Here is a 26764-nt window from a genome sequence, read left to right on the forward strand (position 1 = left end):
TGAATAGCTCCGAACAGCGAGACATCCCCCCTAACAACACCCACTCAACAGCTTTTTTCTATGACTCTGGAACGCTCCTGTAACACAGAAAGCTCACTTCCAACTCTACATCCTGTTCTGTTTTGAACCCAAAAGTTCTTGCTGCTCTGTGGCAGCTGTGAAGCTAATAAGCACACGCTCCACTTTGCTATCCCTATCCACTTTGCCGTCAGAAGCACTGAACAGACCTCCGTGGAACCCCACTAACTATGACTACAGCAGATACTGATGAGGTTTGTTATCGGCTGTGTAGAGGTATTCACTCACTAGTAGTTCCCCCTCTGCTAGCAAACTTCTAATACTGTCAACATGACCAGCCCTTGCTACATTTGACCAGGCAATTCCTTCTTTTTTTCCTATCGTATTCAAAAGACTTGTTACACTGCCCTAGGTAATCAGATTGAAAAAATAATGAGAAAAAAGTCGTCAAATCAACAAGCATATGAATTATTACCTTAACTTTAAACTAAAGATCTCAGTTTTCACTTCTGTCTCACTGAAAAACTGCTGGTCCTCTCAACAGCCAATATCCAAAAAGCAGTTAAGGGCTTTCAGCACAAACCTGAGATCCACAGTGGTGGCTACACTCACAAATCTGGGAGCAAACGTGCCTTCAATTAACTGCTGCATCACCTTGGAGTGGCATCACCTTGGAGCGCAGTCAAAAAGCAGTAGACAGAGCTAATGAATACAAAAAGCAGTAGGCAGAGCTAATGAATACTTTGTTTTAAATTACCTCATTTAATGACAGTGAGACTAAGCTGCCATTATTTTCTCTTAGTCCTAACAAACGATTTTATAGATATTATTTTTTAAAGTCATCTCAATCTGAAGCTGAGGCTTGACATAACACGTTAAGGTAAGGATGTGTCCAAAATGCAAGAGGGGAGAGTCACCCTGAAGGCGACTTGTTCTTCACCTTAAGAAGTCAGGAAGTCTGAGCAGAGCTAGAACTAGGATTATAGTGCTGCTGCTAGTTTGTGAAATCTTCCATGTTCACACACTAACTACATAACGTTTTACAATGAAAAGTAAAAGCTGCGTCTACAATTAAAGAGAAGATCAAAAACAGTCGCCTGAGCCAGAGAACAGAAATTCTGCAAGAACCTGTTTATCTGGAATTCACCAGGCTGAAGATGCCCTTCCAAACAACAAGGAACCAAAACTGGTGGTTGATATTTTAAGCATAGTATTTATTGAATGGTTTCTTTCCTAGAGATATTTCATTACATAAGTGTCAGTGCATATTTAGTTCAGATGTTTGCTTTGAATGGATAAAGACAAACACCCATGGATATACATCCAGTGAAAGAAGGTAGAATAGCAGACATATTAAGAAAATAAAAGGTTCAGTTTGGCAGATTCAGACTTACCAAGCTGTATACCTTATTAAAAATAGCTATATACTTTATTAGAGTACATTTGTAGGCTGGAACTCAACACATTTTTTTTAAGCAAAAAGACAGACTTTCATAAAATCCTCTTCAGCAAAGCCATAAGCAGTGTTATTTTAACCAGTTTATTTACATCGCTTGGATTGGCAAAAAAAGATATAAAAAACTGTTTACAGTCTGACAGATTCAGAAACATCACTAATTACATATAGACATAAGACAGGACACTGGTGGTTGAGAAGATACCAGAAGTTTAACACTCCTGCTAATACAGACAGTTAAACCGTTAAAGAAATGCAGAAATATACATATCTATTCAGATGGTTCCTGAGATAGCATTGAATCATACTGACTCTTGAGAGGAGATGTAGTTATGAAGGACAACACAGATACACGAGAAAGCCAGACAAAAGCCTTAGGAGTACACCTGAAATTTAACACACCAAAGTTGGGCCCTTAGATTACAATGTCACACCAATAATCTCAATGCATTAAATAGTGAGCTGTTAACCAAGTTTTTAGAAGTTGTTTCTTTTTTCATTGTTTACTTTTAAACAGCCCTTAGTAATGCAAGAGAATGTAATTACTCTTCTTGAGCTTACATCTCAAAGATGTCTTTTTTCTTAATCACTTTTTGTGGACAAAGCTAGTCATACCCTTTAAGCTTACTGTTCAAATTAAACAACATACCACTGTGTTACAGTGAGGCTGCAGATGACCATAGTCAGAAGAACTCAATTCTATTTCTTCACAAACAGCTACGTTTATAAAATATCTGGAATAATAAAATATCTGGAATAAGCAGCTGTACAACAGGTTAACTGTCATACTTTAAAGGTCAGATACTTCATAATGCATCTCCATTTAAGAAATCAACATCTTGAACATTAGAGCCTTCAGCTAACTGATGAAGTCTGGTGAGCATGAGAGTCATCCAAACTAGCGGTAAGTTGTGATCAACATCCTTGTTTCGAAAGCTGGTAAACTAGTTTATTGCTTAGAGGGGCCAGTTTCCATAAAAGAAAATGATTCCATTATGTCAGTGAAAAACTTGTGCAAGGGAATACCGGGTCTTAAATGAAGACCAAGTTACTTATTCCACTGATTAGATGATCTGCATCAATACAACTAAAAACACCTTTGTGATTAACTTAGTGTTACCTAACATTATGCTAATCATTGCTAAGTGCTAATGACTAAGGTACCATTAATGTCAGCAACAGGTCATTCGAACAGCCAGCTGTTTGTCAGTCACCATGATACGGCATTGCATTTTAAGCCTCCTTCATATCAAGTGGGTTGTTGATCGACTTAACGTATGACTCCTCTTTTCAAAGATTGAGGGAAGGCTGACCAAGGAAGGAGAAGGAATACCCTGTTGAGAAGGAAAAAAAACATTTGGTCATTTACTAATCAATGTCAGTAGTGCAGTAGTCATTTTTCAACCTTGATACATAGCATAAGGAACCCATCTGTACAAAAGATGTTTAAGACTGGCAGCTTTTGAAGTTAATGATTCAAATCTGAATAGCAAAGTTAAACCAAGCAAGTAGAATACAAAAGATTACAAAATCTGGAAGAAAGAATTTTCTTGTTACCAGACCAGAGATTCAGAACTTACAAATGCGTTGTGTTTTTGAAGAGTTAAACAATTATGTGCACCTTGCATCACACTTTATGCAATAATCTTTCCAAATTTAGAAGAGATACATTATGATAATCTCTTAGAGAAACAGGGCTCCCCTCATACCCTACAACTTTCTGTATTCTTACTAGATTTGAGCCCCAAATTAGATGCTGAACACATACCTTCTTGGCTACAGAGAACATTAGACTATACCCCAATGACTTGTCAAAGCTTGCTGCAAAAACCTGCACCTGTTTATGCACGAGCTAGGCAGAAAGCTGACTTTTCCAGTGGTAGGAACACAGGCTGCTTCTGGGACTTAAAATTGTAGTGACTCTCATGCATCAATATACAGTACTAAAAGTTAACCTCTGTGTATCAGCCCAGATTTTATATTTCTACATTAGTCATTAAAATACTTTCACAAGCAATCTTCTGCTGCTCTTTATACCACAAAGAAGCTTTTCAGCGTGGTTATGGTAGTTAGGTAACTCGCTGTAGCTGCATGCTTCAAGATTCTTTCAAATAGCAACATTTTAAGCAGATTAAGCAGATAAGGACATGCCACTTCACTATGAAATCTAATGTCTGTTTATGACATGTCTTCTATTTGCAGTCATAGGCAATATTTGAAAGTTAAATCGTATGTTCCTGTTTATATAGCAGTACCTATCCAACTTTGGTACTTTATAAGGATATTTTTTCCATTTACAGACAGGAACAAAAAGCTAAAACCACAGGTGAAATCAGCTGTTCAAGACCACCACCCTGCAGTGAAGATACTAGTCCTGAGAACTCTGGTCAGTGAGCTACTCTGCTGCTTGGACACAACTGAATTGAAACAAGAAGCAGTTCACTATTATTAAAGCAAATTTCTGATTTTCCCTAATTAAAAGTTAAAACAATTTCTTAAAGAATTAACTTTGCATTCAGACCCAGAAATAGCACTAGACCATGCGTGCGTTTTGACTCCAACCCAGAGTGCATTAGAACAAGACAAAGAAAAACCCAACACCGTTTAATCCACTTTGTGGTACTATGATGGTACCAAGCTAGTTGTACCATTGCATATAAATTTACAGGAATCAGGATGGGATGCTCACATCAAGCAAGGTAGGCATTAACAGTCAGGATTTGACATACAGAATTTTTCAGCACCACACTGGTTATCATCTCCAGCACCACCACAAGTAGTAGTGATAATAGGGATAGGACATGATCTATCCGGGGCATGACCATTTAGTTTTCCCAGGTTGGAAGATGTTTTTTCTTCTACATTTGACAGATGACTATTTGAAGAGCCAGGACACAGCACAGGTCGAGGCCTGGAATTTTGAGAGCTCCGATCAACAGAACTGGAGCAATGAACATTAACACATTTGACAGATCCGTTTAGGCTGCATGTAGAAGATGAACAAGTGATCTACAATTAGGAAGGGGTTCAAGAGTTAGTCCAAAGAAGAAAACACCCAGGAATATAAGCTTATTTGATTTTCTTTCACTCCTATTTTTTTTTCTGTAAAAAAAACAAATGCACAGTGCCAGGAATTTATTTAAATAAAACAAGGTTCGAATAACAGCTTTTGCTTGCTAAGCTGACTCAGACAGGTTTTCTACAGCTTTAGTTTGCTACTGGAGAACTGTAGTGCTACTCAACTTGAGGTGTCAGAATCAAAAATCTCATTTTTCCCTCTTTAAAAAAACTGCTCGTTACACTGAAGTCCATCCCCATTTCTTGTTGATTATGCTGTATATAATACAAAAAGCTAGTGTTAAAACAAAAACTAACGCAAGATATATTTCTACTCCAACCCAACCTTATGATTCAATCAAGAGTTTTATAAAAATTCTGTAGTGTGGGAGATTTGTATTTCATGTTATGTGGTGTTTTTAAACCACATATACTCTGCTGCCAAGCTGCAGCTTACTCTGAGGTCCAAGAGAAAAATTGGAATTTGAAAATAGTTTTTACTACTACCTCAAAATTCCCATCATTATGGGAAAGAAAGAATATGTGGAGGGGCAGAGAAAGAAAAATGCATGACTTGCATTTTTGTGAAAAACGAGATACAGTGCTGTATCAAAATGGACAGAATAATGGAAATCAAAAATAACCGTTGGAATGATCATAATTGAAGGAAGAAAGTCACTACAGAGAACTGGGGTAGGGCTGCTCTGATTTTTAATTCTTGCCCTCCCTGTCCCCAAAAACCAAAGAAGTTCACTTCCACTGTGGTATTTCTCTGCCTATTTCATGTGGGAAAGAATATGGCAATACAGCTTTGTTGTACAATTTAAAGGCCACTCGAACATCGTGATTTATCTCTGTACTAAGATACACAGATATTAGGCACTAGTAGCAAGATACACTGGAAATCCTTTTGGAAATCCTTGGCTTTCTGTCCTACAAATTACTGACCTCAAAGATGTTTACTCAGCATAGATTTACACAAACACTAGAATAAGAGATGAAAAATTCCTCTAAATTTAAGTCTGATATACTAGACAGTACTAGAAAATTGGGGTTTTGGGTTTGAGCTAATGTAGCAGAAGAGAGCTTCAATAGGAAGCCATGCAGAGCAGAAGAGTTGCAGTAGCTAGAGTAAAATTTCATTTTACCAAGTCTTCTTAAACATGTATAAGCAAATAGTTCACTTGCCTTTTTAAAAGCTCTCAGGCTGAAACATCTATAGCTCTCTACCCCTCCTTCCCAATTTGTTTCACAGGATGTCTACTATCTCACTGCTTCAATTAATAATTTCATGACACTATTCAGGGGACAACACCACACTTGTATATTTTATCCAGAACTAAAGTTATGAACCAGCTTACAGTGTATTCAGTTTCTTGCTTGCTCAGAAGAGGATACATATTTTATCTCCACAAAGAGCTTTTTCCCCCCCAACTTAAGTGCACAAGGCAAATCCCAGTTTCTAGTACATACAGCAGATTTTTCTGCACTTTCAGCAAGAAAGACTTCTCATTAAAGAACTTTGCTCAGAAACTAACATCTGTGAACATAGTTAAGCTTTTTTCCCCACTGTGGATCACTGAAATAGAATAAGATCAACATCAGATATTAGAATAACAGTGGTCTTCAGAAGGTTACTTATTTGGCCTCCACGGCCAAATCACTTACTGCTAATGACGACGCACTGGTCAGGCGGCTGCCTATATAATTCTCATTAGCCGAACTGGGACTTCTTCCTTCCGTTGCACTATGTGACATTAAAGCCCTTCGAAGAGCTCTCTTCGGTGTTTTTGAGAAGGAAAATGCTCTTGTAACCTGGGGAGTTTGACAAGCACTGTTAAACACTGACAAAAAAACAGGATGTAATAACTACTACAATAAGCTACCATTCAGGTTTTGAACCTTTGTAGGACAGGCTCGAGTCAAAAAAGTATGGTAGCTCTTCCTTAATATGACCATATCAAAAGCAAATAAAGTCTACAAGCAGTTCCGATTTATTTTTTTAAGGTTCCCCACTACCCCTCCTCTTCTTAGTCCTGTTTGGAAATGATGAAATTTTTGAGAAGAAAATTAAGGGAGAAGTCAAAATAAGGTCTAGTCTACTAGGATTCCCCAAATCCTTGCATTTTGCAATCAGTCCCCTCTCCTTTAAATTGCTCTCAGTTCTGTCTTTAGCAGCTTCCAAGCTACAGTAGCCTCTATACTTTTTCTAGGAAACCATATTATCTTGAACACAGAAAGACAGCTTAAAGGCTGCTGAGAAGAATGGAGAAAAGATTTCTCCTTGCTTCATCTTATATCACCCCCCTCTCACATTCCACAAGCCTAACTAGAACCAGGCCCAGAGCACAGCCAACATGGGAGCAGACATGCAGCCTTCCTCCTGCCACCTAGATGGGTCCTCTTAGCAAAATAGGGCACACTTCAATTAGTTAAGAGCAGCTAAACCATACACAAAGGAAAACACATACAGGCAGAGATCAGCCTTCAAGACTTCTCTCTTACATTCTCAAAGTCTATTTTATTAATAGCAGGTGCACACTCCATACCCATCCTGCTTTTAAAGGTACTCAAATTTGGATAAACACATGCAGCTTTAAGGTGCCATTCAATATACTAAAAGAAGTTATAGCTGAGGTCTGTTTCTGTATTTAAAAGGTTAAAAATACTAAACTAAGTTCCATAATTCCATAACAGACTCAGAAATACAAAGATTACATAGGATTTATGACCACAATACTTAAAATACTCCAAAACTAGGCAGTTCAAAACCCAGACTCCTAGCTTGTCTTTAAGGAACTTATACTTAAGTTTTAATTCAGATTAAGTTTTTCTTGTGACTGCTGTAAGTACTACAAAACACCTGAAAACAGGAATACTAGTGCAATACCCTGACTAAAATTCTACAAAGATAGTGTTTTACAGTAAAACTCATCTTACCTTCTTTGATGTTTTCTTTATTGCTCTAGATGCTCTGCTTAAAGTACTGTCCATATCTTTAGTATTTACTTCAACTGAATCAGGATCAGCAGTATAAATAAGATTTTCCTACAGACAAAAAGTAGTCTTAACAATGGTTGACACACATCAGCACTTAAAATAGCATTTTTGGTTCATGAGGTCAAATTAAGAAGTTTCTAATTGCCATATTATTCTGTATGCATATGTTGCCTCATATTCTTCTTAACACACAGTTAAACAGTTACTTGCATTGATGGTATTCCATGAGATTGACAACTAGCGCAGTCAGCTTACAGAACCACCTCATCTGTTAGTTTCATGTTTGGTTTGTTTGATTCAGTTTCAAGTTCAGGGCTGACCAAAGCAAAGGCAGTGGTTCTGAAGCATGCCTGGCAAGTCTCACTAACTACATAACCTTCTGGTTCACTGGCACATAAGACTCTTCCTAAGTGAAATCTTGACAGCTCCAGCTGTAAAACATTAAGACTAAACCTTTCAGCTTAAGCCCAACAGATGTTTCAGAATAGCCTTTGCTTTTTTCCTTCCATGCCTCACTCAAATTTTAGCATTTTCAAATCAATCTGATTGCAAAGTCAGAGTGCAAAGCAATCTCTGAATAGCTACTTACAGGAAAACTTGAGGGGGGGTTGTATATCATGGGAGTGCAAGGTTGCTGGGATTTTTTTGCTTTTGCTTCTTCATTTGGGGAAGAGACAGTTCACCTAAAAAAAGTTTTGAGAACTCCCAAGGACACCAAATAGCAAGCTGTATGGCTAGTCCTAGTGCCTAACAAAGTAGTAGTTAAAGCTTTTACTGCCACCATGTGGCAATGCTATGCTATCTCATCCTCACACACCGTTCTTGAAAACCGGGGAAGAACAGAAGCATGCTAAACCTAAAATTCAGTTTTACATTTAAATTAGCAAGAAAGAGGTATTAATTAGTTGCTACAAAGGAATAATTACAGAAGTTACAGTAAACGGAATTGAGCATAGTAGATTGCAATTTGTCAGCATACGATTCTGAATGTCCTGTGCAAGGATTAAATGCTTGTTACACAGATTAAATTTCTATCAGGACATCTTTCCACCCCTTTCTGTTATACTTATCAGAATCAAGAGAGCAAAGACACGTGACTGATACAGATTAAAGTAAATTAAAACTTCTGAATCAGTACTTTTCCTACTCAATACTTGGAAGAAAAAAATATCAAAGTCAAGTTTCATACTCCTGTGTCCCTAGATGACGTTACAAGTGGAACTAAGATACACTAAGGTACAGTGAAAGCAAGGTGAAGACAATGTGATTTAGACCTGCTCCTACTGAAGATCTGCAGTGCAGAGTTTAAACTATAAATCATTGATCTATGATGGGGGAAGGGTGTGGGTCTTGATTTTAAGTACTTATTAGCTTCTGCAGAGACTAACTTCCAGGCTACTTCCTCTTCCACTTTTTAACCACTCCCTCGAAGATATGCTAACACAAATGTTTTCTGCTCTACTTCACCCAGAACATGAACAAGTTCTTTAGCTTCCTGTACTTCAGGCCAAACAGAGCAAAATATTTCCAATCAACATCATGGCTCCAGAGAACTTACTGCATCTGCTTTACAAATTGTGTTAGCCACCTGCCGACACAACATCTTCAACCAATCTTCTTTAGGAGGTTCTTCAGTTGTCATCTGGAAACTGAGTAGCTTGTTGTTGTGTTCTGTAGGTGGCCGCACAACTAAGGCGAAAGCTTTGTGGCAGTCTACAAATTAAGGAAAAAAAACACAAACACAAGACAAAAAAGTTTAATTTCATATGCCTCGCCATCCCTGAGGATTGGGGGGTAACCTTCTAAAGGGTTAACCCTCCATCTACCTGGAGCTAGATTTAGAGGAAACATGACTTAGTGCATGGACTTACTTGCACAATACCTGTTGTATCACTCGCATAAACACTATGAGTTCTGTCTGCATCCTTCATCAAGGAGGTTGCAGTCAGTTGTTTATTCACCAAATAGTTTGTACGCTGTAGTCTGCAGACTACTCAACCTTTACTGGATACAGCAGTAAGTATCAATCTCATTCTTTAACTCGTGAAATGTTGGACAGATCATTCTTTTAGTTGACATAGAACAAAGAAAACATTTACCCTATTTTGTAAGGCAGGAAATAGCAACAAGAGATGTCAGTACTAAATATGACATTCAAGTGTTCAGGTTACAGAAGTTTTATTGTTTAAACTTGACAAACACAGCTCACTTGATAGCGGAAAATTAATCTTTTGCTGAAACTTTATAGGAGATGCAGCTAAGGCATGATTAACAGTTAAAAAAATATCACCACCAATTCAGAAAAGCAGCACTGGAAAAGCAGTCCTGTAAGTCAGAGTAGCTGACCTCTCCCAAGATTTGTGTACTAAAGTTCTTTGGAAATACTAAATGGAATGCTTATAAATGACTTCCATCACCCACATTGCTAAGTAAACATAAGTGCCATACCATAAATTCATAACTGATATACCATAAATTAAAAATGCTTCTCTTTAAAAACTCATCTTAAAGACCAAAATTACCTTTTAAAAATTCAGGTAAGCTATACATTTACTGCCTACCTGCTTTGCCATTTCTGTTTTTTATTGGGCTCCTACATTAGAGAACATTTAAAGAACAAACAGACATAACATTCTGCTTTAAAGAACAGAAGCAGAACAAGTGTGATGTGCATACTATCACCCAAAGTGAAATACCAAATCTATCTTTCTAGATGTAGAAACTAGTCTGACTAGACTTCTTTGGAAGAAGTCACTAGCAAGGTTGGAAGAGTATTGTAGCATCAGTTCAACCGGTCTAGCAATGCATTACTTCAGTGAAACCCGTAAGGCCTCAGTACAGCAAAGCAGACACTGAAATTAAGGTCATTTAAAATCTTTCTCCTAAATTGCTAAGCATAGCTCCTCCTGAGCATCATTATCATCAGTTACAAAGATTTAGCTTCACAGCAACAGTTCTTGTAGCTGGTCAGCCTAACACTTCGGACTAAAGTTTGGGACTTCTGTTTTGTTTGATCTGGTTTTTTGTTTGTTTGTTTCTTTCTTTTTCGTTTGTTTTTGTCATTTGTGTTTTTGTTCATTTGTTTTTGGTAATTTCAGAGCTGTCAAGTATACTTCTTTAATTCATACTGCCATTTGGCTGGCTTATGCTAATGCCATCTAATAGTCCTGTCAAATTCAGCAGCCTGTCTTCAGCCTTGTACAAGATGCCAGTACAAGGAATTCTGAAGCTCAGAGCTTTGAACAGCTCATACTAAAATCTCATACCTAACACACAATACAATAAATATACCCTAGCATTCTGTCCCGTGATGGCAAACCTTCATCCTTTACACTTGGAACAAGAGTTTTCATTAGCTATCATGGCATTTTAAAACATACAGACCTTCTGTCTCCCTGATGTCTAGGACTTTTTTGATCTGGGAGAGAGGCATCAGAACAACATGCTTGAGAGATGCAGGAGGCCTCGTGTGGCCGTGGGGACTCTTGAAACCACCAATAACTTTATGACGTTTCCTTGCAATCTGCAGTTAAATAGAAGACGAGTTAAAAAGCCTATTGCCATTGTTTTGTTTGCCTTCTACACTCTTACCTTCTAGAATACAGGGATGCACAGAAAGCCTTGTTACAGAAAAATACTCTAAAGAGTATTTTAGAGAGCTACATTACTCTATGACAAATCTTTAGTGAATCTTGAGTTAAGAGTCCCTTATCAAGGGTTCGAGTGGCACAGCAATACTTGTTACTTAGCAGCAGTACCCTCACCTCTGAAAAAATGAGAGGGACAGCAATTTTGCGTTACACACCTCAATTCTACCTAGCAGAACAAGCAAGGACACTCAAAAACCTACCTACCATAAGGCAGTCTAGACTTAAACAGAGAAGACAACATCTATGCTAATGAATTAATTTAGTCTGTGGTATGTTCTGTCTCAGGAATATTACTTGCTGTTGCTCATGCATACAGGCATGGAGAAGGTTTCACAGGGGAGATTCATCAGTTTTACTTTACATTATAACATAGGTATCTTAGGTGTTTTTTACATAGGGTATTGCCAGTAGCTTCTGTTTTATAGAAGTCAAGAGGTTTTAATGGAATTGTTTTCATTTTCCTTTCCTTCCTTAATTCAGCTTCACCACTCTTTCTGAACTTTACTCCCAGGAAGAGCTCATCACTAGTTACAAGTACAAGCTTTTGTCTCCCAGTGATGCTTAAACCACTGCTTTTGGATTATTTTAGAGCTGGTCTTCTATAGGTCTTCTATGAAGACTAAGAGCGCCCACCCAATGTTCTTTGCTGCCACAGACAGTAACAGGGAGTTCCAAAGACTGTCACTTACAACCTCAGTTTCTCCACATAAGTCTCCAAAACAGTTGGATTACTTTTCCTTCTGGACCTTCCTAACACAGTTACTCTAGACACTTGATATGCGAACTTTTATTTTCTTTGGTAGCCAAAGCACATACATCCCTATCTCAGACGTCCACTATTTACTCAAAGTACAATTAAACTTCAACAACAGCCTGCTGAGACAGGGACTCCAGTGCTTTTTCATCTATTAGCACCACTCAAAATGTTATCCAGATAAGCAATTTCATATGTTGAGAATTAGATGTTCTGCTTTAAACAGAGGAATAAAATATAGTTCACTGCTCAGAGGAGAACAGACATTGGCATACAATGCAGGAACGCTACTTTAATCATTATCTGAGATTCCTGCGCAGATTAACAAAAAAGTTTAGTGACTGACAAGACAATCATCAGTCATTTATGATGCCAGTTTTTGTAATGTGTTAGAGATATTGGTCTTATTTCCATAAAACAGCGTTAATTCCCTTGCCAAGGCAAGAATGCCTTCCAGTGCTCCTCAGTATCAGCCTTTTGATCTGGCTGCAAGACCATCCAGAACTGACCAGTTACTTGTGTTGCTTATACACCAGCTCCTAGAAAGGTAACATGGGATGTGTCAAGCATCCTTAATTCTGCTTCAAAGCTTAATTTTTTTCTTGTTTATATTTACATCTTGCATCAAGCACTCTATAACTCAATTCATGAGAAGTATTCACACAGTAATCTTACCTCTAAGCAATCATTGAACAGGAAGAGTGTGACCTGTTCTCCCCTGTCACAGAGGTCATCACCAAGAGCAACAGTTTCCAAACGCTGAACTAAGCTTCGGTGAGAAGACAGGAGATTGGCCTATGTGACAGAACCAAAAAGCTCATTAAGCATTTAATTCGAGGGCTGGATTACTACTTGCTTACAACTTAACACTGGAAATCTATTTAAAACAGCACCATTGCATTCTAACTACACATACTTTTACAGATGGAGCAATACAAGTGAGCAGTCATTTTTTACAGGTCTGCAGCTTCAGAGAAGTTACTTACTGGACATCCGTCAACTTCGTAGACAACATCGAAGAACTGCCTTTGTGCTTCTGTTTTTCTCTTGTCTTCATTGATATGTCTGAGGGAAGCACATTATATTTATCTTCAGTATCAAGCAACTGTAAGTGATTGCACTGCATTTAAGTCTCACGAAAATAATGAAGCTGAACATTCAGAGTTTGCACGGCAGCATTAGAAAAAACAAAAAGCAAGTACATTCGCTTATTAAGCACCATATGCTAAGTATAGGAAACTTCAGAACTAGAATATTGTTGTCACGTCATCACTAGCAGGCATACCATTACATAATACATAATTTCCCTCCTCACCCAAGAGATTTGGAGCTAGACCCCAATCCAATTCAGTTTCCTCATAGCACATTTTACAGTTCTCTCACCCCCCAGGTCAAGCATGCACTTCGCCAGGAAGCAAATGCAAGAAGAGTTACAGATTACAACTGTTGTTAAAATAAGAAACTTTTGCTCAACTAATACAGGAGGCTTCATTGCTGGAGACATATGCTACATTTCGAGAGAGCTGAGCCTTATAATCGGAACAGCTTCAGCTTTAAGCTAATTAACTTATGAAATGGTGCCAAGAATAGCTAATATGGGACCACAAGACAAACTAATCTCCCACCAATAACATGTCCTTCCAGTAGAAACATGCATATATATAAAAGATTGAAAGATAAATGCATCTCTTCCACTCTGTAGGGGACAGAAATAAGAATTGGAACAGAACAGAGAACTCAAAACATTCAGCTTCATGCAGGGGCAGGGAATCAGAGCCCCTCAGGTAGGAATACTAACAATGCCACAGACTCCTTCAAGGGCTCTGGTACAGAAAAACAGCAGCAGCAGCAGAATGGAGACCAATCTGCAAAACCACACATTTCTGAAGCCTTTGATATTTTGCTTCCCCTCCACCCATTCTTCAGGTGGGGAATCCTTTGGCAATCATGGCAGTCACCACCCTCTGAAGAATACATAGGATTATGTATACTTACATAGAGACTAACGATACGGGAACAACATACTCTCAGTTACAGCAATTTTGAAGAAACAAATAGAACTAAACATCTAACAGTTTCATAGAATGAGTAATACTTACGTCATCACTTCCTTTAGTGATTCAATAGCTCTTTCTAGAGTAATTTTATCTGGGTTCTCTTCTGCTGTATGCTTCTTCAGATCTACAATTAAAAATATTACTATTTTTATACCCTTAGAAACCTAATGATCTTAAGAATCTGTCTTCCTAACTCTTGGTTTCCCAGTTTGCTTGTAAGGTAAAACAATTTCATACCTATTTCATCCCCATGAACTACCACTACAGCCCACTAAAAGTCACCTTAGAGTCTTCAAATGTAGTCACACACCGATGGTCAGCTTACACACGTGTTTAAAGTGACACAAAGCACTTCTGGTTGCAGCTTCCAAATGGTAGTTTAACTGGATGTTATGCTTACGTTACTACTGTTATTAGCCAATTTTAAAAGGGCTGTCTTGCTGACTGGCAGTAAGCATGATCAACTCTCTGAAATGGGTATGTTTCGGGTATGTTTCATGTGAGAAGCCACTCCTAATCATGCCAAAAGCAGCCACTGTCTTTGTTTTAACGCCTTCATGGACAAACTAGTAAGGAAAACCAACAACACTAGTTACCATTTAGTAGTAGAGCAACACTAGGCAACCTTTGAACAGGACGGATAAGGAGTTCGGCTAGGCTTTGGCGGCCACATTCTGGTTTAGCTTGGTTTATCTGGCAGAGAAGGGGAGAAAGGAAATGATTCTTATTTTTCCAATTAAACAGGAGAAAAGTTGTCTTCCTTAAAACTAGCATTGTAGTAGAAGTTTTCTAGAATCATTTATTGCAGATAAGCGTTAAAAGACATGTTAAGACATTCAGACAATCTATAGTATGTTTATCACTTGATTTACATGCTGAGAATGATTAGTTTTAAACTGTCCATATCAACCTTTAAGTCCTTGTTTGGGATGCTGAGACTAAGTTGTGGTGAGACAGAGGACATCGGGTTGTGTTCTTATGCCTTTTCTCCATCTTTTAAATATCAGTATGTAGATATAACTCCTGGCACCTCAGAAAACAAGAACTGAAATCTGTTAGTTTGATTACTCCTTTTTTGAGAGATGGTTGTTGGATACAGAAGAGGAGTTAAAGCTACACTGCCCTAGTGGTTAACTATAAGTGTTTAACTGGAATCTCCCAAGTGTAAAGACTCTTCAGACAATTCTTTCTCTGAATATAGTCTCTCCCTTAGATCTCCACAGTTATGTTCTCATTCGCTAGTCACAAGAACATTGAGATATCTTACCGTCCTGGAACTTCACAGCTGCCAAAAGGCAGTTAAAAGCTATTTCAGAAATACAAGTCTTAAGCACAGGGAGGGGGACCAATAAAGGGAATGAGAAGGCATGTATTTGCAAGACTACAATCAGAATGCACTCTTTCAGCAATGGATGCATATAATCAAACTAGCTTGGAAGCTATAACAAAAGAGGAACTTGGATCTCTTTTGTAAGAGTCTTATGAGGAGCTTAAGGGATTGAAGTTCAAATCCTTCCTATTCCTGTCTCACCAAGAGATGTTCAACATTCCTCCAAGCTTCCACAATCTCACATTCTTTCATTGAGTGCATTAAATAATATACTTGGTGATGGCCTCCAAGTTCCACTCAAAAACTTATTTCTGCAGACTCACCTTCAAGAAGGCATGAAACCTTGGCTTCTGTTTTTCACATCTAGTAATAGTCTCCTTGCTCATTTCAAAGAAATTCACAAATGGAGGGTACGTTTTCAGCAAGTCTTTTGACTGAAAAATAAAGAACTGTTATAGCTCTGATTTACATATTATGTAGCATTGTACATATGTCCATATGCCCTGAGCCATACGAAGCTGCTCAAAGGCAAATTTTAATAAAGAGTAATAAAGAAAGTGTTTTGAACCCAACTTGTTATATGAACATGAATAAGACACTTTTGCATGCCAGATGTTCAAGATTCAATGCTGCTGATGAAATAGACCAATCTCAGAAACAAGCACATATGTGACAGTCTTAGAACCTGCTGAACAGCTCTCAAGTAGAAGGCAGATTCTCATCTAGCAAGATAGTTTTGGTGAAAGCTTTGGAAATTTCAGACTGCTGTTTTCTCCAGAGCATGCAATCATCTTTTAAAAAACATTAAACCACAAGAAGCAATACCTCAGACAGAAAATGTTTGAATGCCAAATACTATTTGCCTCAGCATGATCAAGTCAGCAAAAGCACAAGATATGTAGCAGACTTATTATGTTAAAATGCACTGCAGTCCCAGACCTAGTCTTCCTGTTCTGCACATTATGTACTTGTGAAAACATGAAGTCCTTATTCACACACTTCAACTCTTCAAGAGAGAATGCAGGAAGTTCCTGCAAAAAGTTGTTTTTCTAGTTCCTCACTATTGAAAAGAGGCAGAAGATAGCCGAGATTACAGTAAGAGTCCCTTTTAACATTTGACTAGAAAGTACGTCTATAGTGTTGTGAATTAAAAGTTTTCAGGCCACACCTTCTGCAGTTTTACTCCTTCATGCATACACTTAAGAGTTTTATTAGTTGAGTTAGATGATGCATAAATAATCCACGTCAAGACCAGCTCAACTAAGAATTCTAGACAGAAAATACAATGATACAAGTTAGCGTTCTTCCTCACTCAGTAGTGCTTTGCTTGTGTGCTTGCTAGCTCCTACAGATGAATTATTCATAAGGTAAAATAATAGCTCATAGTTCTAACGCATAAAAAAGAAAAACTTACATATTTAAGAAAGATATCACCAATACTTTTGTTTTCAGTCCAGTTTATCATAAGATCTTCCAGGTCTTCCTGCATTACATGCAAGGATTGGGAGAAAAAAACAACAATGTGAGCTGCATAAAGCTGTAGATGGGACCAGTGTTGTGCCAAACAGAGTTAGCAAAGGAACACGGACAATAAAACAGGCAATCCTAAGAGCTGTACAACTCCACATTAACCCAATTAAGAAGTGATAGAAAAATACATCTGGCTTACCAAATACACAGTTTTGAACCCACGCACTCAGAATCTAGCAGTGTGTCAGCACTAGCCAACTCTGCAACGGAACAGATCTGCATCCACCACCCTACTGAGCATACCCCAAATGATTATTAAAAAGTGTACACAGAGGACATTTAAACCAACTGTCACTAAGTGATAAATTAATACAGGACTAAGTCCATAACAGAAGATAGGATTCAAATAGAACACACGTACGTTTCCCCTCACTCAGTGCACCACGGGTCAAGAAAAGTGAGAGCAAGCTGTTAAGCCTATATTGACTTGATAAGGATCAAGCTTATTTACTGTCAGCTAATAATGTGGATAGGAGGGCACAGCTGAAGTTGAGGATTCCCTTTAAGTTGAAAGGTTTCACCATTAGTATTCTTAGCATGTTTCTGCCACTTCTCTCATCTTTATTACACCAAAAAATGAAAGAAACAGAGCCACACTACACATAAGTGACTTTGTGCAACAGGTGAATCCTAGCTGCCACCTGGACATGCATGCTCTACTTTCCTCTCCTAATCACTGTAGGTCCACATCAGCATCTGTCAGTGATTAACTAAATGGGATCCCAACAACTAAAAGATATTCTGAACATCCATCTATTTTAAAAGCCTGTGAAAAACAGACAAATAGAAACTATTATTTGTAGGAAATGTTATGACTACGTTTGTTTTATGACTACATTTGATGAAGAGTTGCATTGTAATCTGCTGTGAGACTCATAGATGGTTTCTACCTGCAGAGAGCTTGCAACCCAGACCAAAATATAGCAAACAAAGCATCAAGAAAACAAATTTGGTAGCTTTAGCTATTCTTCCAAGAGTCCTTGCTTACCATGTTAATAGAAACATGTTTGTTGTAAGCACTTGTGAGAGCTAAACTATCATTTGGCACCACTGGCCCTTTTGACCAATTTTGTATCAGTTACAGAAGCCTCTTACTTGAGGAAAGATTAAAATGGGAAAAGAACAAGCCAGCTCATGAGTGACAGTATTAGTTATATGTACAATACCTAGACTTCAGGTGCTTATTCATAAGTTAAAACTTAAAGTATGTTCCGGATTTACATTTAACTCCATAGGTTAAACAGTAAATTTAATTCACCAGGATGAATCTGTATCCATCCAGCAGACATGATGTAACACAAGAAGAAAATATTTAAAGTCCGCATCATCGTTTCCCCTGTGGGGCAAAGTTACAGCTTACCTTGATTTTCGTGTGTACATCAAGAATATCTGGAATGCTGCCAAATATAGTCTTAATCTCTTCCTGTGCAAGTATTGGTCCTCCAAGTTGTCCTTCCTTTTCCAATGGAACTTGAAATAACTGATGAATTGGACAAGAAAAAAAAAGCATTCACCCTCCACACATTGTTAGAAACATTGAATATTGAAGTATGAATATGAATATTGAATATTGAAATATGTTGAATATATATGTTGAATATAGAAATGTGTGTAGAAATGGTGTTTGCCTTTTAGATCATACTTTTCTGCAGCCACAATCTTGAGACATTCTGTTCCTACTTGGCAAGAGCGTGTTATGGAAGAGTGGTTTTGAGATGTTAACACTCAGTTCAGTAACATTACTAGACCATAATCCCCTTTTATCTACTTTTCTACTCACACACACCTTGGCTCGTTCTTTAGGTAGATAAATAAGCTGCAACAAACTGAAAAGCTTACAGGAAGAGCTTCGCTTCTAGGAAGTTGTTTGATAGACTGCTCTTCTTGGAATAATAAGTTTGAATAAGTTTGTGGAGTTTTTTTTGTTCCTCCACCTCTCTATGCACAAATATCTTAAAAATCAAAGTCATGAAGATCCTATTTTCTCAAAGCTTTGGGTTTTCGTACCAACTGCAAACCCACTGCAGATCCCAGATTAGAAGTTATAATTTCCAGCCTTTATGATTAACAATTTTATATGCCAGTAAAATGACATGAGAATGTATACATCTTTCACCGACCTCTCATGCCCCAAGTCATTAAAAAGATGAAGATCACAGGTTGAAAACAATTATCTAAATACTAGGTGTTGTACTACAATTGAACTGTACTTGCTTTAATACCAGCTTACCTGAATAATTGTTGTAAGAATATCAACGTAGTTACTTTCTGTCTGATATAATTCCTTTGCAACTTGCCATCTTGCAGACTGCTTTAGTGGAAGAGGAGTTGAGTTTTTCGAAGGCCTTGCGCAGGATTTTGGTGTTTCTGTTGAAGAAATTTCCAAAAGAAAGTAGTTGTATTACAATTCAAAGCTCCTGAAAAATTCACCCTCCAAGACAAAAACCTTTGGAATTCAACAGGCTTTTTTTTTTTAAGAAAAGGCTATTCTTCTTTAGTTATCAGAGCTCCTTCTAGAAAATGACTATTACCACTTTATTATAGAATAACAATAACACATTTCTCAAAATTAGTCCTGAACTATTAGGCTGCTAGTAAACCATTAAAGGGAATGGTCAGCAACTTAACTCTTATGTTTAGTAGAAAAAAGGGATTAGGTGCTGAACATTATTTATATGTATATGAGGCACTTTTTTTTTTTTAAGTTCACTTTGCCACGTAAGCAAATCTTTCAGCTTACATTAGATACATGACCCAAAACCATTTATTGAGATAAGTCTTTACATGTAAAATTCACAATATTTCATCATAGGCAGATGACTGGTGCAGGAGTAACGGGGAAGAAAAGCAGGTCATTTTTCTTAAAGCTAAAGCTGAGGTGGACCTAGAACAGTCCATTAATTTTAAGTCCTTGCACATGTACTGGACAGCAGAGACCTGTACACACTTGTCCTGAGGTGTTATCCTTAATCAAATTACAGTCACAGTTACTACAAAGTTAAGTACCTGATCTGTTGTTTTCAGAGTAGCACTTCCTGAAACTGTTTGCTGATATTACATAGAAGCAGCTTCCATACCAGGTGTTACAAGAGTTATAGAACAATCTAAGACAGCTAATTTTAGAATCAGCTGAATCTTTCCTGTATTCCTTCTGAATTATCACTTACAGGCTGTGCCTCTGAGACTACTTTGTGACTTAAAAAAAAAATCACAGAATGGTTTGGGTTGAAAAAGACCTTAAAAATCATCTAACTCCATTCCCCACCATTGGCTGGGACACCTCCCACTAGACCAGGTTGCCCAAAGCCCCATCTACCCTGACCTTGAACACCTCCAGGGCAGGACAACCACAACTTCTCTGGGCAGCCTGTTCCAGTATCTCACCACCTTCGTGTTGAAGAATTTCTTCTTAATACCTAATCTAAATCTACTCTTAGTTTAAAACCATTACCCCTTGTATACAAGTATTATATATACAGTACTTGTACAGTCTAAGAATTGTATGCAAGCTTTTGCTTTAAAAGAGCAGTGTAACTCCAGATACCTCCCCTCTGTATATGCTGTTGAATATGCTTACTGTGATGACAAGAGGCAGCACAGCCTCTGTGTCTGAACTCTTACAATTCTGCATCCTACACACTTCAAATAGAAAACCTGGAATTACCCAGGAAACCTGTAGCAAAACCTGTAAGACTTCCCCATCACTGTCGTTATCCCTCGTATGCAGAGAGCTCTTAAACACTGCAGTGTGACTGAGTGCAGATTTCCACTCTACCTCCATTGGTAGTGCTTGACTCTGGAGTGTTAGAGATATCCAACAAGGACCCAATAGAAAGAGAATGTTCGGCTGATGGGCGTTTGCGAGGAGGGAAAGGTGACATGTCTGTTTCTCTAGTCAGTTGTGCAAGAGTCTCTTTCAAACGACGCCTTTTACGGTTGCTGTTCGGAGTATTCAAAGAAAGCTGTGACACAGACTTCTTGAGGCCAGGACTCTCTGACTGTAATAAGAGAAAGTTCAGTTTAGCGATTTTAGTTGCTGTTTCCAGGTCAACTCAGTGCAAAGGTAAGTCAGAGACAAACACACAAAACTACTTTTCTTAGATAAACCAGACAAAGCCCTATTTTTATTTTTAAAAATTTGAAATCACACTAGGATTTTTTTTTGTCTGTTTGGACTAAAAATAAGTTCAACCTTCAGAAAAACAAGAAAAGACTTTTCCAAATTAGTATTCTAGATATTAAATTTATAATGGATTGCCTGGAATTTAAATGGTACTTTAAAAAATTAATCTCTGGCCCCACACATACCATTGCACATGCTAATTTTACCCTGAAATACAAGCTGTGTCTTACATCAAGGAGTTCAACATACCTTTTCAAATAAATACATGGACTCGCCAGCTCTGGCATCCATTTGAATACTTCCCCAGAACCACTAAAGGGAAAAGAAACATTAAAAATCACAAAAAGTTAAAAGTATTCAAAATAATATATATATAGCATTAACATGATTTGTACACCAAATGCAAACATGGGACTTAATTTGAAAAAATGCAACTCACATATGGGGTAGTATAAACAAAATATTCTTCCAAGGACTTTTAAGTACTAACCTCTTGCTTTACAACATAAAGGTTTTTTAAAGGTTCAAATGGAAGATCTTTCACTGTACTTTCTTCAACCACTAAGTGCGTACACCTTTCATCGCCAACTGGTAAATAATGTCCTCCTAGGTAAAAAAATATAAAGAGGTAAAACAGCAAGACAGAAGGATATTGTTAAAAATTAGTTCACTAGATAGTTTTATAACACTTAGCTTTTATGACAGAAGAGACAAGGAGAGGAACTTACATAACACCCCATATAGAACCAGTGGACAGCTTTTAAGAAATAAGATACAGCATACAGTAGCAAAGTACACATTGAAAGAGTCAAGAGAACCTACAGTTCAGAGGACATTAAAGCACGTCTAGCAATAAATATAATATTCTTCTGAAAAATTTGTCTTGTTTCTTCGAAGAACAAGGCAGGAATACTTTCTACATCCACAAGCTAGAACCTGCACGTATCACAATTTTATAAATAGCTTTAGGTAAAAAGGCCAGGGAGTGAGAAAACAGGCAAAATTAGCCAGCTTCCATCTGTTTTGAGGATGACTTGCTGTTACAAGCTTGCTCCATTCCCATTTCTCTAGCATGCATGCTCTAGCAATACATGGCTGGAGACAGTAAGTTATCTGTTATATCATGACTGTCTATGCAGTTCTTAACATCATACTACACTAACAGAAAATCAAACACCTCCAATCAAGAGTTTTACCAGCAATGCCTCATATCAAAGTTGCAAGCTTTCCATGACACCTTCAAGCATCCTGTAATTATTTCCTTTTAAACTGCCTAATTTCAATCAGCCTAGGAAGTTTCAACAAGTCTTCAACAGCTATGAGAACTTATGACATCTAAAAAATGAATTTCCAGCTTTCCAAGTTGAAGATTCTTCAATAATGCTTTAGGATTCATGGGGTTCATGGCCCAACATTTCAGCTTCAGTGACATATTAGTACCAATAAAATATTTATCAGCTATAATCCCCATTCTTTTCACAGGTCAGCACTGATAAACAATAACCTTGCATTTCTGTCATTTCTTCCATGTTAGCTTTCTCTTCATCAGAGAATCCAAGGAAACTTAACATGCAATCCTGGAAAGGAGGAACCTTGAACTGATTTCTAAAGTCATCATCAACTGCACAGAAATCACTGGAGAGAGAAGAAAAGAAATTTTTTAAAAGTTACTAAATCAGTGCTATGCCACTGTTTAAATATAAGCTCAAAACACCACAAATGAACAGGATGTAAGTTCAGGATTGGACGAAAGTAAACACCTACATTTCATTCCTTTTCTCCCAAGCCTTATAAATCCACTCAGCTTTCATGATAGGAGTACCAAGGCTTACAGCAATCTACAAAATAGGAAGAGCATAAATTGTAACAAGCAAATTTTCCGTTTAAGTCTTTTTCATGCCAAGAAAAATTTTAACATAGCTTTTACTTCTCAAGATACACATTGCCAAAAAGCAAACATATTCCTTCAAGAATCATCTCTTGTTGCAGAACCTAAAAGTTAAAGTGTATTAACTCTTCAATTTCTATGAGGTAGGACCAATAGCTATTTTGACATTTACTCAGAAGTGCACTATTTTGTTACATAAAAACAAATTCCAGTTCCAGTGGAATATGCAGTCTTTTTCTGCTTCCTATAAATTGTACAAAGATGAAAATCCCAGCCTGCTTTTACCAAATAGGAAGTGACTATTCCAAAGGTAACTTCCATGACTACTTGAGAGAGACTACAAAGTTTTTCAACTTTTTCCCCTGTGAGCTGGCAAAAAAAAGGGGGGAGGATTTTTGGATTTAGGGAATTAAAATTATTTACATCTCTAAGAGACAAACAAAACTCAAAGCTCAACACCAGATGGAGATGAACTTGCAATGACAAGTCATTGCTGGTGGTTCAGGAAAAAAAGCCAGTAACTTACAAGCTGAAAAGTAATTCAAGGACTCAGTTTACAAGATGTAAATTCTGAAAGTTTCCATGAAGTACAAATTGAAGCTTACATACTCTGAATTTGTCCCCATGCGTTGAGTTAGCCACCAAATGCGTAACTTTTGAGCTGAAGTCCCTTCGAATAATTCCACCCATATGATGAACTAAGGTCACTAGCTTAACCTGCAAAATAAAGACAAAAGTTTAAAATATATATTTTGAAATATAGTGTGGAGCAAGAGAGGTACAAGAATAGTTCACAAAGTAAGTGATAAGAGGTTGCATTAAACAGCTGATACAACAGAAGAACTATTTGCTTGCCCCCCCCTTTTTTAATAAACATTTTATACACCTTGAGAAAGGCTGCCCAAGATACTGGTGCTCTCATGATCAACATCATACACAATGCCTGCACCATTTCACACGGAATAAATTTGAGGTGTATTACCCTCACTGATTCAGCAATTCAGCCTGAAGGGACAGTTGCCAGAATTTACATAGGAGACTGCAAGCTGTCCAGTTTGAATCCAGACTATCAAATATAACCCTAACACTGGGCAAAAGCTTCATCTATTTTTATTTTGTCTTAACAAAGATGTGGTGCCATCTTGCTGATTCCCAGACATCCAATAGGAAAATTGGGTGCCGATTGCATCACCAAAACAGAAAAGCAAAGTGCTAGGCTATAAGACACTTAACACTTGGCTATGTCAAAACTAAAGTCCTGACAGCATGATAGAAGCAAGCGCCCTGAATAAATCTGCAAAGCTTTACTTGATCATACTACTTCCTGTATAAAAAAATAAAAGGACATTATTGGGCAAATGTGATCTTACTGAAAAGCCTAAATCTACAAATGTTAAAGAACTACTGAATTGTAGTTTAATGCCACTCAAATAAAAAGTGGGCAAAGAAACAGTTTTGTTTCTTTGGGCAACAGTTTTGTTTCTCCTGGGCAAAGAAACAGTGTTCTTACCATCCTTAAACATCACTGCCTTGGTACATGCAATAAAACAGAAGAACAAACAAAGCAAGTCATTTCTGCGATACAAGGTCTACACATGGTTAAGTCTTACGAGTGACAGAAGAGAAAAATATTTTGAAAAATATGCTTAACATTGCTTTACCCATCCAAGGGGGGAAGTGAAAAAAGCAGAGTCTTACTAATTCATCCTTCTTTCTGAATCCCGTAAAGCAGAGTACCAAGTTCAACATACTTGCACAGTACAGCGGACGACATGAGAAAGGTAAAGGCTGAAAAAAAGGTAGTTGGCTTATTAGTCAAAATAATAATGTTTAAAATACTACTTCTATTAAATATTTAATATAGTATTATTCCTAGTATTAAAATATATTAGACAACAGTCCAAGCCTGTGTTTTCAGTTATGCCTCAGCTTCAGACCCACCTGTGTTCTGATAAAGTAACTAAGTCCCAAAGGCAATGCTCTGCATGTATTCTCCTTCCCAATCCACTCCCCTCTGCTTGAGGGGTTTTGGATGTATAAAGTGTCTGTTAGCGCATCATTTGTGCCATTAGGAAAGGCAGCATACAAACTCCCCCAACGACTGCAGTAGTTGTGACCTTACCCACTACCTGTGGCTTTCCCATCACGCAGTTACTGTTATGTTCTAACAGTACGAGAAACTTGCTTTTCTTCAAACTTATCTTGCTGACCTTATTTGTGATAGACAACGCAAAGAAGATTTTGTTTTGAATGCACCACGCAAAATTCACTGCATGAGAGAACTACTCAGCTACACGTACCTCTCCTTTTCGTGCACAATGCAGTACCACTGGCGGGCCAACGACACGACAATCTGCCTTGCAGAGACTGTTAAAGATGGAATCTTGAAAGTCTGTTACGACAAAGACTGTCTCAAATTCTGGGGAGTCAGAATCTCCAAGCTCTTCTATCGTATCTGTCTTTATGTAGGGCACTTTAATTTCCTGGGGAGGAGGGGGAAGAGAAGCATTATTCAAAATTCAACCTTTTTTGACCATTAGGAGAATTATCAACATACATATTCTCAGACAGATTGGAGAAAGCTAGGTGAGATATGGCATAAGAATAGCTATGAACTGCACCTAAAATTTTTTTTTTTTTAAGTAATTCCTGCTTCTGAAGAATAAGAACTCAAATTATTTAAGCAGTTTACACATCAGTACACACTGACAACATAGTATCAGCAAACAAGTACAGACGATAAAAAAACTAAGCACATAAGGGAAATTAAATTTCTCCCTTCAGACTCTGTTAGAACACCTTAAGGTACTCCCAGATGCTATTAAAAAGTAGCGCCCAGCTTGCAACAGCAAGCCTCATGCTGCATATCGTCTAAAGAACGGAAGTCAACTGAGTTCATTGCTTGATATTTCTAAATGCTTAAAAATCTGGCCCGTCCCAATTTCAGTCACTAGTTCCAAGTTATATTTTCTAGGTTTTTCACATCATGAAAAAGGAAACCCATTCTTACACGTATGTTTAAATGCAGCTTTCAATTGAAAGAGGTCAGCTAACCAACTAAAGTCAGTTCATAGCAAAACTTATGCGTTGACTGAATGAGCATGCAGTTGATATCTCCACTGGTATTTCTATTCCCTTGTTAGAGAACACAGCTAATTAAGAGCTGCAGATATTACTTCCTTATTTGAGAAATTGTTTGAAAGAAGGTCAAGAAAATTGAGAAACTGAAGAGATTTAAGTGACACCGTCATCAGAATTAGCATATCTTGTGACCACTACCCCAGTTAATGTAAAAAGCATCTGCATGTTTCAGTCCCAGTGAAGTGCAACATGCTGCATGCAATCACAGGTGCTTAATTGCATGACATACCATATGAATAATACTTTTTATTAGTTTTTCTTCTGATTTACCAGGGCTAGTTTCCTTTATCTTTATAACTGGCACTTCCATTATCTTAATGGTCTGTGGAAGAGGAGAACTTCAGTACTGGACCAAATCGGTTATCAGAAGTCTAACACCATACCGCCTCATTCCAGCGACTCTGTTACCTTAGACGCACATACCTCCAAGGCTTTCAGAAGCTCCTCATGTTTCCCTGCTTCCTGAACCAAAACCACTCTTGTTTCTATTTGAGGCATTTCTTCTGTTTATAGAGAAGACAAGACAATAACCATATTTCAATAGAAAAATCCATGTTAGTTCTAAATCGAGCAATGTCTAGAACAGGCAGACTGTATCCGTCTCAAGACACCTCATTTACCACGGACAACCCTGAAAACAAGCGTTGCTTCAAGAAGCCTGCCCTTTCATTAAGGCATACCCCACTGACCATGCAGCCTAAGTTTTCTAGTATATGCTAACAAAATCCTGCAATTCATGGCCGCTTACCTGACAGTCAAA

General features: G+C 37.7%; 1 protein-coding gene across 2 annotated transcripts in view; it reads right to left on the minus strand.

The window, feature by feature from the left end:
• Window positions 1–1211: 1211 nt before the first annotated feature.
• Window positions 1212–26764, minus strand: part of ECT2 (epithelial cell transforming 2) — a 28432-nt gene continuing 2879 nt past the window's right edge. The window contains exons 3-25 of one of the 2 annotated variants that reach the window (XM_040567146.1): window positions 26428–26507; window positions 26234–26326; window positions 25164–25346; window positions 24562–24651; window positions 23473–23580; window positions 22740–22813; window positions 22480–22610; window positions 21466–21581; window positions 21225–21287; window positions 20628–20850; window positions 19083–19219; window positions 18213–18332; window positions 16737–16805; window positions 15646–15756; window positions 14589–14685; window positions 14035–14116; window positions 12922–13000; window positions 12611–12730; window positions 10916–11054; window positions 9090–9244; window positions 7472–7579; window positions 6200–6346; window positions 1212–2808 (exon numbers count right to left, since the gene is read on the minus strand). In XM_040567146.1, the coding sequence (XP_040423080.1) occupies window positions 2719–2808; window positions 6200–6346; window positions 7472–7579; window positions 9090–9244; window positions 10916–11054; window positions 12611–12730; window positions 12922–13000; window positions 14035–14116; window positions 14589–14685; window positions 15646–15756; window positions 16737–16805; window positions 18213–18332; window positions 19083–19219; window positions 20628–20850; window positions 21225–21287; window positions 21466–21581; window positions 22480–22610; window positions 22740–22813; window positions 23473–23580; window positions 24562–24651; window positions 25164–25346; window positions 26234–26326; window positions 26428–26507 (2615 nt within the window). In that variant the 3' untranslated portion in view covers window positions 1212–2718. The remainder of the gene's footprint in view (window positions 2809–6199; window positions 6347–7471; window positions 7580–9089; window positions 9245–10915; window positions 11055–12610; window positions 12731–12921; window positions 13001–14034; window positions 14117–14588; window positions 14686–15645; window positions 15757–16736; window positions 16806–18212; window positions 18333–19082; window positions 19220–20627; window positions 20851–21224; window positions 21288–21465; window positions 21582–22479; window positions 22611–22739; window positions 22814–23472; window positions 23581–24561; window positions 24652–25163; window positions 25347–26233; window positions 26327–26427; window positions 26508–26764) is intronic. The other variant, XM_040567148.1, reaches the window with a different exon arrangement.

The sequence above is a fragment of the Cygnus olor genome, chromosome 9, assembly GCF_009769625.2.
Source record: "Cygnus olor isolate bCygOlo1 chromosome 9, bCygOlo1.pri.v2, whole genome shotgun sequence".
In the NCBI taxonomy this organism is placed as follows: domain Eukaryota; kingdom Metazoa; phylum Chordata; class Aves; order Anseriformes; family Anatidae; genus Cygnus; species Cygnus olor.